Source organism: Dipodomys merriami, unplaced genomic scaffold (assembly GCF_024711535.1).
Source record: "Dipodomys merriami isolate MVZ:Mamm:240054 unplaced genomic scaffold, mDipMer1.0.p SCAF_4, whole genome shotgun sequence".
Lineage (NCBI taxonomy): Eukaryota > Metazoa > Chordata > Mammalia > Rodentia > Heteromyidae > Dipodomys > Dipodomys merriami.
This window is the reverse complement of record NW_027205603.1, coordinates 20,407,599-20,419,774: the sequence shown is the minus strand read 5'-3', so window position 1 is coordinate 20,419,774 and position 12,176 is coordinate 20,407,599. Positions and strand designations below refer to the sequence as shown.

The window sequence follows — 12,176 nt, the reverse complement described above, 5'->3', positions numbered from 1 at the left end:
CATGCCTGAGAAATGGGCTAGCCTGCATAGGTGCAGGGCTCAGCTCAGTTGGATAGGAAAAGCTTGTACTCTCTAAACACAGGAAACTCAAACTTCCAAGGTTCATTCCACTGCACAAATGATTACTTCTATTAGAAGCCATCATGTGTTTCCTATAAATGAAATATTTAATGAAGTTCTGAATTGGAGACTTATCTCTCCCAGTTTGATAAGCACTGGGGAGAGTTAATGCTTCGAAGGGTCAACACAATTACAATTGGAGGCACGTCAAACTGCAGGAGAATAATAAGCTTGCAGCACTGGTGAATTGGACTCAATAAGGTTTAAATTGTGAAATGAGGATTTGTTTTATTAGCTTTTTAATTGCAGATTACAACTGACAGCTTTACTGAAAAGTAAATTAAATATTCAAGTTCTGTAATATAAAAATAAATAAATAAAGGAACATTTTCTGAATGAATATAATGCAAAAATTCCAAGATACACTTGGGAAGGTAAAACCAACAGCAAAATAAAACACCTGTCTTCCACCTTTAAGAATAAACATACTTTTTTTAAAAAAATAACAAAACTGTGAGTTTCTAGGGCTGTGTAACTCAGTAGTAAATCACTTGCTTAGATGCTCAAGGTTCTATGGCCAGTACCTCAAGAACAATAAATAATATAAAATTTTAAATAAGCATACACATTAAAAAAACACCTGGTGTATAAGTATTAGACATGTCTTGCTTGATGTTAAAATATTTCATCAGAAGACAAATAAGTTTGCCTAATAATCTAGGTGTAATGGCTCAAGTCTATAAAACTAGCTCTTTGGGTGACGGAGGTGCTAGATCAAACTGGAGTTTAAAGATACAGAGTCTCCATAAAGGACCCTGTATTAATCCATGGCTAGGCACAGTGCTCCTATCATCCCAAGCTGGGAAAAAAGAAAATGGCTGGGTGCAGCAGTGCATGCCGGTCATCCAGTGACAAAAGCAAGGACAATAGAAGGACTGCAGTCAAGATGGTCTCAACATAAAGTGAGACATTATCTTGAAGAAATAAAAAGGGGGAGGTGGGGAGGGGTTGGCAGAATAGCTCCAGTGGTAGAGTGCCTGCTTAAGTGTGAGGCCTTGATTTCCACCACCAGGACTGCCAAAACCTTGTGTTCCTGCAATTTTTTATATAATAAAACTTTATAAACTTCCTTAAAAAAAACAAAAAACCATAGACATTCCAAGGGACTATCTTAGAATTTTATAGTGAAATGAAAGAACTGTCCAATAATTATAGTCATTTCTTTTCTTTTTCTCTTTCCTTCCTTTCTAGTTCTGAGACCAGGATTCGAACTTGGTACCTGACGTTTCAACTCACTGGCTTGCTCTACCAACTGAGCCACGCTTCCAAGATGCATTGTACACATCTATAGTCCTAGCTACTCAGAAGGCCAAGATTTGAGGATCATGGTTAAAAGCCAGCCCAGGCAGGAAAGTCTGTGAGACTTATTTCTAATTAACTACCAGAAAAGCTGAAGTGACACTCTGGGTCAAAGTGGTAGAGTCTTAAACAAAAAAGAGCTCAGGGGGCTAGGAAGTTGGCTCAGTGGTAGAGTACTTGCCTGGCATGCATGAGGCCCTGGGTTCGATTCCTCAGCATCACATAAGCAGAAAAGGCACAAAGTGGTGCTTTGGCTCAAGTAGTAGGGCACTTGCCTTGAGCTGAAGAGCTGAGGGACAGCGTCCAGGCCCACAGTTCAGGCCCCACGACCCACCAAAAAAAAAAGAGCTCAAGGATGGCACCCAGGCTCCAAGTTCAAGCCCCATAACTCATAGGGGGGAGGGGATGGAGAAGATGCATTGTATACAAAAATTGCTTTGTTAAATAGAAAAAAAATCAATATATTTCCCAAAAGTTAAGAAAAGGGAGGGAAGAGATGAGTTGACACTGATCAAGATGCATCGTATTCATAAACTGCTTTGTTGAATGGCAACTCCTTGTACAGGTACTTAAAAATAATGAAAATATTCAAATAAGAAAGGAAAATTGTAGACTTTGGGTCAGAAAATAAAAATAGTAACAGTCTCTACTGAGACAAGTAAGATGCTTGTTTAGAAGGATTAGCATACTTGTACAATTTCCTGGGAAATTGTACCTCCACCAACATCTAATTTCCATTAGGAAAAACAAACAAAAAAATATTTAAAGGAAGAAATCAGTAGTCCACTGTATACATATTTAACAGAACATACAATGGCTTTAAATTCTATAGTTGAAAAACATTGAGGCATACAGTTTTGTTTTAAATCATCTGATCATATTTTTGTTTTGTTTTGCTTGAAGAAAGTAAGTTTCAAAAGAGAACTGCCAGGTGGCCTACCAGCCAGTGGGAGGGCACGCTGAACAGCCTGGAAGAATGCTAGCCCATGCCCTCAGAGACTACATACACCAAACTGTATTAAATGAGCTTCATTGGAATAAGAGAGTAAACAAGTGCAGTTTTCATTTCAGCATTTCTGCTGTTCAAAATGCAAATCTCACTTAATTCTGGCCATTAGCCTTGTTGTCTGGGCCTTCAGCTCTGCCCAGTCTTTCTGTCCATGAAACAACAAAAACAACCCTACCTCGCAGCAAGATCATCCACACTGGCAAGGGTGCAAAGTGATGCAGTATTTTGCTAAAAATTTGGAAATGTATATTATAGTCAAAATAGATCATGCATTTTGATTCTCTGACCAGGAAATTCTTTGTCTTTGTGGTCACTACCTTAAGGAAAAATAAGCTAAATCAACAGTAAAGATTCATATAAATCGATACTTAGCATAACTATTCACAAAGGTATAAAAATTAAGAATAATTGAAATCTGAAAACAATGTAAATATAGTATGCTTTTGAAAAAAGCCACTCAAGATACATATCACTTTTATAATTGAAAAATAATATGCTTTTTACTAAAAAAAACTGGACATTATCCAGAGGATATGCTTTTCATTATAGACTTGGCACATTCTTCTCTTCATAGGAAAAGTTTAAAAATATGCCTTCTTTGAAAGGAACTAATATAATTTCTGTGGGGTTTAGAAGAATCTTATTTTGTTGTAAGCATGCATTAGTGGGTCAGATGATAGCTGTTTGGGTTATTTTCTTTCACATGAAGAAAATGTCTACCACCCTCTCCACTATAAATATGAAAAGTCTGGCAGTAGTCCAGCCTTAATCCCCTTCAGCAAACTTAGAACTGGATCTGAGCTGGTAATTGGCAAGATCATATTATTTGATATTTCAGACTTTTTGAACATATTTATTCTGTTTGATTCCCAATGTCTGCCATAGAGCAGGCACTGGACAAGTAATTAATTTGCTAAATTCACTGCTGAGAAAAGTGAATGACTCAGATTTTCCTACAAATGTGCTAGGTCAGGTGGAAGGAGGCCTTTACCACTGAGAACACATCATACCATCACACTGTTGAAATGAAATGATGCTTAACCTACATTACTATTCTATATCAAGGATAAACATGGATAGGTAAACATAAAGCAACTGGCACAAGGATCAATGTTATTTCTAGGAGAGAACGAGGGCCTGTGAGGGGAAGGTTTCAAAGCCCATTCGTATAGGACCACATGCCATTTCCTCGCATCGTTTTTTTTTTTTTTTTTTTTTTTTGGGTCCGGTCATGGGGCCTGAACTCTGGGCCTGGGTGCTGTCCCTCAGCTCTTCAGCTCAAGGCTAGCGCTCTACCACTTGAGCCACAGCGCCACTTTCGGCTTTTTTCTTTTTGCTTATGTGGTGCTGAGGAATCGAACCCAGGGCCTCTGGCATGCAAGGCATGCGCTCTACCACTGAGCCACCTTCCCAGCCCCTCCTCGCATCGTTATTTAGTGAGGCCAGGCAAAGACAGCAGCAGAGGTCACCAGGCACATAAGGCAAAATAAGTGCAATGGGGCCATCTGACCCTAAAGCCCAAGCTTCTACTGCATTCACCTTCAAAAAACAATCTGGGTATTAACTGCCTGAAAGACAGAGCCAATCCCTTATTTAACTTCTAACTTCTCATTTACTCTGTCACCATGTTGGCCTTGTAGCCATTGAAGAATTGACCACCCGATTATATCCCAGGTGCACAAGGCCATCAGGCAAAATCCCAGGTATGCAGAGATGTGCTTGAAGCAAGCAAGGTAATCCAACCTAAGCAAGGCTGTAAACATTCCATTGTAGGCCTAACCAAAGTCCCCACCCTCCCCCTCCCTTCCAGCCTTTTCTTTGAGGCTGAGACCTGATAAAAGCCCAACTTCCATTCCTGTGGGATGATGGTTTGCTCCTAGCTGTGTCTCAATAAACAGTTCTTGGCTGTAGAGATAGAGTCCAGCCTGTTCCTTTCTCCTCCAGTTCCTAACAGACATTATGCAAGCCATTTGACCTTCCTGCATTTGTTTGTTAATGCATACAAAAAAGAGAATCATAAATGATACCTCAGGCTCCTTCTATTTTCATATACCTTTCTAATTTTAAGAGGATTAAATCTAGAGAAACAATTTATTTTCAAGTAGTCATTGATGACTAAATCCCTTCAAATGGGATCTAAGACAAATGCTCACTTGGTTTTATAGAAAATGGCATCGAGCACAGACATTAACAAAATAACTGGAAGCTAGGTTAAATTATAGTGATTTTCACAAATATTAATTTCCTTTAGATATTTAAAATAAAAATAACTCTCATTCCCGGTTATTTTAAGTAATAAAGGAGCAATGCCAGGTATTAACTACCAGTCCCCTCAATCCCCTTCAATATTAAAAAAAAAAATTGTCCTTTGGGTAAGTAATACCAATTTTAACTCTTTGTCTTATATATTCCCAAGCTGAAACAATGGAAATTTAAGACTTAAAATTTTTATCTCTAAAAAAATTACACCATCTTTCTGAAACATACAATAAGAGAAAGTCACATCTGTTGAGAAAAGAGAATACAAGAATAGAATGAATACAATAAAAATAGAAGGAAGACAGGAGAAGGAAAGAGTGGGGAGAGGAAGGCAGAGGGTTAGAAAAAAATGCCTGTATAATTTTTTTTCAAGTATTTTTAATCTATAGTTGGATGAATCTCTACATATACAGCCCATGGACGGGGAGGGACTACTGAATATCTTTAACAAGAACCAACAACAGGAGAGCCTGACAAACAGTGACATTAAAGAAGAGGCCTAAAAAGGAATCTTTGGAAGAGAGTTAAGAGCCAGAGTTCAGCAACAGAAAAATAGAGTCACTGAGGAAGAATTAGGTAAGCAAAGCAGTCAAGTAAGACATATGACTCTGAGAATGTCCCAGTGTGCTACACAGGTACCAATGTCAACAAAATTCAGTGTTTTTAAGATGACACCTAGTGAGGAAAGTTGACAAAAAAATTTAAAGAAAACTTACTAAGCATGTATAGTACTGCCACATATAATAGAAGGAACAATATGAACAAGAGAGATCCTACGAATTCTCATCTTCTCATCTTGATTAAAAGATGAGATGGTAAAATATAGTGTTGTGATGCCACAGACTGGACTACAGGGCTGACTAACACAGCTGCAAGGGAAAATTTCAGGCCCATAATTTGGGTTGAGGTTCATTCATAACAGCAAGATGTTTTACGCTTATATCAATATTTACTGTTACATGATTTACACATGCTCTCCCAGTGATTCAAGGAGAAGATTTTCCTAAAGTAATGTAAGCACAACACCAGCAAAATTATGTCTTAGGACTTATGGGAAGTTGAATCAAGCTCTTCTGTCTTCATATAATTCTTTAGTTAAATCATAGCAGTACAAAAGTCTTCTCTGTAGTATTACAAAGAAAGCGCATCACTCATGATAAGGTTTTTGTTGTTGTTGTTTCTAAAATCTAATTGTTTTATAAGCATACTTTGTTGTAAGAAATACCAGCAATGCATGAAAATGATACCATAAAGAATATAGAATATTAAAGTCTATTATTGTGTATGGCAGCTGATTTCTTACTTAAGTCATTTTCATTCACATAAATTCATATGTAGATGCAAATGTGACACAAAGATACTTCAGTGGGATTCCAATTTCATGTCTTTTACAGGGCAACAGGGAATAAAATCAGTGCTTTTATCAAAATATTTTCAGGCTGGTGCCAGTTTTCTTTGCTACTGTGTAGGGAACAATTGGGAACAAGAGGAATCAGAAACAAGCACAAAGCTGATCTTCCATTCATTTCAGATGTTCAGTCCTCCATAACAATCAGTGTTTTTATGAGAAGGAAAACTTAGAAAAGGTGTTACAAATCTTACTTTGTTCTTAAAGTGACTATGATGATATATTGTCCAGTGTAAGATGAGAGAAGGTTTGACCTCTGTTTTAGTCATCTCTGTGACTACAAGATCTAACACATTTCCTGACAGGTAATAGATGATCACTAAACATGCATAGGCAAATACTGTCCTCTGGAATGTCCTCTTAAGCAAAATTTAATATGGAAAAATATGTGTTGTCAACTTACTGTTGAGAATTTTTCACATAATACTTTGAAGGACTTACATTAAAAAGATTAATCAATAATTTGAAAAAAATAATAAAAACTGTTATTCAAGAATATCAGTTTAAGGTTAGAGGAGCAGCTCAGTGACAAAGAGTGCTCATATGGCATGTGTAAAGACCTGGAATCCATATTCCACAATAATGCAAAACAACAATAACAACAATAATAACACCTGCCAGGCACTGGTAACTCACACCTATAATCTAGCTACTCAGGATGATGAGATCTGAGGACTGAAGGTCAAAGCCAGCCAAGGCAGGAGAGTCCATGAGACTCATATCTCCAAAGAACTAGAAAAAAACAAAACAGAAGTGAAGATGTGACTCAAGTGTAAGAGTGCTAGCCTTGAGGGAAAAAAAAGAAAAGAAAAGAAAAGTTAAATTTAGGGACAGAGTCCCGGCACTGAAGTCAAGCCCTAGGACCAGCACAAAAACCAAACAACAACACACACAAAAAATAAAGAATTCCAGTCCAGAAGTCTACACTGGGGACAGAGTGGGGTCATATTTATCTAGTATAAATTAATATTCTATCTTACTTTTTTCTGGTATTATTAGTTAAGCTGCAACATTCTTTGTTAGAGAAATAATTTTTAATTTACATTTGATAAGTAAAAATAAATCAATGACAATAATAAATAATAAATCAATAACACAAATAAATGAATATTCCTTTCAAAAGTGGTTCTCTCTACTTGACTATACCCACTGAGCTCAAGGAACATTTGCTTTGAAAAATATAGTTACAACAGAAGCTTATTGCTTTCTGTATTATCTAAGTGGTCACTGTAAGGCCTGCCCTGGGAAGGTAAGGCAGGCTCCTCCCTCCTCTTGGCTAATTCTCCACCCAGTACCTGTCACCTAGGTAACTGGCACACTTGGAAGTCAAGACCTGAGCCACAGCCCTCTTCCCCCCACCCCACCAATGCTTCCAGGGGAGCGTCCCAGGTCCTGAGGTCACATCCCTATCCAGTGTGACCACACCTTTCCTCACTTGGCCTCAACTTCTCCCCTCGGCTTCCCTATTTAATCCCAGGTTGGACCTCAGCCTGCCCCTTCTTTCAGCCATGTGGTCTCTACCTTGTGTGGCAGAGACAAGGGGGTGAAAGCTGTGGTATTCTCTTTACTAGCGACCTACTTAAAGCTACCTATTTAAATATCTAACAGTCACCACTTTGCTTTATATGTATTAATTAAGTAAAGCCCCACCCCTTTGTTTTTGCTGGACCTGGGACTTGAACTTGGGGCCTACATGCTGTCTCTGAGCTTCTTTGTGCCTAAGGCTTTACCACTTAAGCCACAGTGTTACTTCCAGCTTTTTCTGAGTAGCTGATTGAACATAAGAGTCTCATTGACTTTCCTGCCAAGGCTGGCTTCAAACCATGATCCTCAGATCTCAGCCTCCTGAGTAGCTAGGATTAAAGGTGAGAGCTACCAGCACCTGACTCAAGCAGAGCCTTTTAAGAACAATTAAAAAAATTAGATATAATTTTCAGTGTGTACTATTTGCTAGTAATTTTGACTTAGTTAACTGTAAAATTTACCACTCCAGTGTCAATTTCCTGAGATACATAATTTATTTTTCATTTTTAAAGGCTCTGCTCGATGAGAAAGTACCTTTTCACTTATTGGAAAGATGAACACATACTTTGCATTGTCTATCTTTCCTAATTTCACATGGTGGACACTTGTTTTTGCAGTGCTTTGGATAGAACTCAGGACCTCATCATACACACTAGGCAAGTCCTTTACCACTTTGCAGTACACATTTAGAACCAACTATATCAGCATAACAGTACAGCTCTCTGACTGAAAAAGGGCACTTGGTAGGGGGGACAGGAAGGAGGAGACAGCCCATAGAAGAAGAGAAAGGAGAAGCTCAAGGGGAAGGAGGCGCCTAGCACTAACTACCTTACTGGAAATAACACTGAACAAAGTCAGCCTGCTCCTCATTAAGAACACTGGTAAGGGCATCCCACTGAGACAAACAAGGAAATAAGCAGCCACTTCTGGCCCCCAGCACATCCCTGTTGGGCTCTGCTGACTGGAGGGAAAACTACAGGCTTGGAGGAAGGAAGGGGTGTGTTTGTATTCCTGCAGAGCACTCAGATGTAGGTAGCTCTGAAAAACTATCTACCTACACTGGCAATAGGAATAGTTACATGCACTTGTGAAAACATTTTGACTATACTATTAAGAAAAATCACAGTCTATTCACAAAACAATAGAAGAGGGCAAAAGTAATGTGGTCCTTAGAGGTAATGTCTCAGAAACTGCCATTCTTTGTCCAGTATTAGGTTAGGAAGGATGTACACAGTAATGTTGTCAGACACTAGTACTTCTAATTTTCTCCTTTTTTACCTCACTACACTTGCTTATTCGCCTGGCCACAATGAGCTGGATCATGCCACGTTTGTTTCCCTCTGTGGACATGGATCTCCTGAGGGTCTCCATAGCATCCTGGTTGGTCTTGCCCAACAGGGATTCTCCATTCACAGCTATCAGCTGATCATTCACCCGCAGTCTTCCATCCTGGGAAGAAAGCAGGTAAAAGACATGCTGTTAAATAGTCTGCTGCAGGAGAAATTACTTTCCTTTTAGTTTAAAACATTAAAACAAAGTTAAAAAAAGGAGATGGGGGGAGCGTTGAATCCTAATGGATTATGCTCAATTGAACAGTAGCATAATGAAGTCTATGCAGACATTGTAACCTGCTCTATTTCAATCATTTACACATTTGTAAATTGAGTCATTATCATAATCTGTTACACAAAATGATTACTTTCTTGCTTCCAGAAACACCCACAGTGGTTATTTACAACACAAGTCATGCACAGACTCAAGGCCATTAGACATCTATAGAAAAATGCCCCCTTCAATAGAGGAAACCTCTAGACTGAGAAACAGAATGGGAACTCCACACTAGGGGAAGGTGAAAGGAACAGATTAGCCTTCACTAAGGGGCCCCAATAAGTTTTGCACAGCATATCTCCATTTGACAGGGAATGTCTACAGAGATAAATAGGGAAGAGCTGTGATTGCTCCTAGTTGCTTGTCAGGAATGGAAGATTGTGACCAAAGCAGACAGAACATGTCCCTTAATTGGACACACTTCTGACATAGGAACTGGGTAGAAATTATATGGTTTTGAGAGTGGGCATGTGCATGGTAAAGTTGGTGTGTGCTTACTTTGGATGCTGCTCCTCCGTTAATAATAGACTTGACGAAGATTCCCAAATCTGCGTGGTTTTCTTTGGATCGGTTGCCTTTGACACTGACACCCAGACCAGCAGATCCTGAATCATTAAGTGGAACTTCAAATGTCAGAAACTCTCTGGTGCCATCAGGTGTGAGAACAATATCCTCCTCTTCTGCTTTCTAATAGGGAACAAAATTGCGCATTGAGTTTTATTCTGGTGTCTCTTCCTCACATTGTTCTTTTAAAGATTTTAATCGTCCCAGGCATAATATTTCCTCCAAAACTCCCGGAGAGCCTGTCTGTACGGCTTCAGATAACTCCTGAAACAACTGCCAATATCTTCATGCCACATTTACTTCAACACTAAAAGATATCAGAATCTGAGAAAAGGGGGAGGATGTAGAGGGAAGACTAAAGATACTCAGATCTCTAGACTTTCAGATTTGTGCATTTGCTTATTAGGTTTTATCTTTTATTTTTGTATTTTTAAACCACAAAGGGAAATAGTAACTAAAATCAAAACAAATATAATTTGCCATTTCATGTGTCATTGTTAGTTCAGTATGCACTAATGTACTTTTTTTTTTTCACAAGCAGTACAAGTTCTGATGATCCAAGGTCAACATAAAAATGTATACAGATTTGAAAACTCTGAAAATAAAGTTTTAAAAGATGGGAGTCAAAGTAGAAATACAACTGAGTTTGGAAAATTTTTCCCACTGTATTTTATCATACACAATATAGCTGATGAATAATGTCCATCCTGCTTAATTAAATAGCTATATATCAAGTGTTAACTTCCTAACAATAGACATTGAGTAAGAATGAAAAATTTTAAAATACACCACATTTAAGTTATACAAATAGTTATAAAGTTTAAATTATAACCCCAGGAAATACAAGAAGATGACATTCTGTCTTTAAGAAATGTTCCACCTTAGAAGGGGGAAGCAGGTTGCCTTCTGAGCCCTACCTCATCAATCCCACAAATGCCATGGGACCACCTATCATTCCCAAGGATTTTCATGGGTTCTCTTCAAGTTGAAAGACCAGAGCTCCTTTTAAGTGCAATATTTATAGTTGGATTATAAAATTATAATTGGATACAATTTATAAATGTTTACAAATAAATAATATGTATTTATAATCACAGAAAGGAGGTATGACGGTGAGTCAAAGCACTTCTCACAAGTTCTCCTCTTCTAATTTCCCCAAGTTTTAAGTGTTTCTTTAGTCCCAACTTTGCCACTCAAAGTAGAGTTAACTAGTTATTATTAAGCAATAAGTCATATAATGGTATGTAGTTAGGATGGCATATTCTGTATTCAAACACATATAAGTTGGTTAGTGTTGACAATGGAAAGTAGACCAATTTTAATTTTGTTCTTTGCACATTATTGGATTTTTTTTTTATTTCTAAGAAGCCAAGACAAAATAATTTTAAAGGACATGTAAGAATTTCACAAATAATTTCAGATGTGTCAATTATAGCATTAAAAATTAAATAATTGTTCAAGTCCAATATCCATCTGTTTTTAGATTATAATACAAATCATAAACTATGTTAAAATCTTCAAATCCGTAATAAAGTGACTTTTCTAATTTATTAACATTCAGTCTTAACACCTTCCTTCCTAATAGTTGCTCTCTTTCCCTGTATTTCTTCCCTCCCTCTTCTTTCTTTTCCTCTTTCTTTCTTCTCTCTTTCCCTGCCCCCCTCCCTTTCTTTGCTAGGGAAGTGATCAAATCCAGGGCCTCATGTGTACTAAGTAATAAGCATTCTATCTCTGATCTAAAAGCCCTAGCTCCACAATTGAAAGGTTTTTGCTTTTGTTTTTCTGCTGATATCTAATAGGTGGCCTGATAACTATTAAATATGAAAAAAGATTTCAATACAAACAAAATCACTACTGTTTTTAAGACATTAAAAAATATGTAATAAGGAAAAAAAAGAGCAGTTGAAAAACCACAGGGCTGCTCATCATAAAAACTTCCCAAAGGAAAAATGTCTGCTCATTATAAAATCTTATATTTAAACTATTATCGGAGAAAAACGATAATGCAAACAAAACCAATGTACCACAGAATAAGAGAAATAAAATATTCATATCAAAATGTTGATACTATATTGTACATTTATTATACCAAATAATCTATATTCAGGTATTACTTAGGTCTGTACAAATAATTTTTGTTTTAACCATATGATTTAAAACAACTTAGTAGCACTATAGAGAATTCTTTTTTTTTGGTTGGTCATGGGGCTTGAACTCTAGGCCTGGGCGTTATCCCAGTGCCACTTCTGGCTTTTTCTGCTTAGGTGGTGCTGAGGAATCGAACCCAGGGCCTCATGCATGGGAGGCCAGAACCCTACCGCTGAGCCACCTTCCCAGCCAACTTAGTAGCACTAAACAATGACTTTGAGTGAATGAATAGCACCA

At 37.7% G+C, this 12,176-nt stretch overlaps 1 protein-coding gene across 12 annotated transcripts in view; it reads right to left on the bottom strand.

Annotated features, from left to right (window-relative positions):
- The window catches only part of Pard3 (par-3 family cell polarity regulator), a 635,367-nt gene that overhangs the window by 242,542 nt on the left and 380,649 nt on the right, over positions 1 to 12,176 (bottom strand). For all 12 annotated transcript variants that reach the window (XM_069990667.1, XM_069990655.1, XM_069990656.1 and 9 more), the window contains 2 exons: positions 9,726 to 9,914; positions 8,898 to 9,068 (listed from right to left, as the gene is read on the bottom strand). In XM_069990667.1, the coding sequence (XP_069846768.1) occupies positions 8,898 to 9,068; positions 9,726 to 9,914 (360 nt within the window). The remainder of the gene's footprint in view (positions 1 to 8,897; positions 9,069 to 9,725; positions 9,915 to 12,176) is intronic.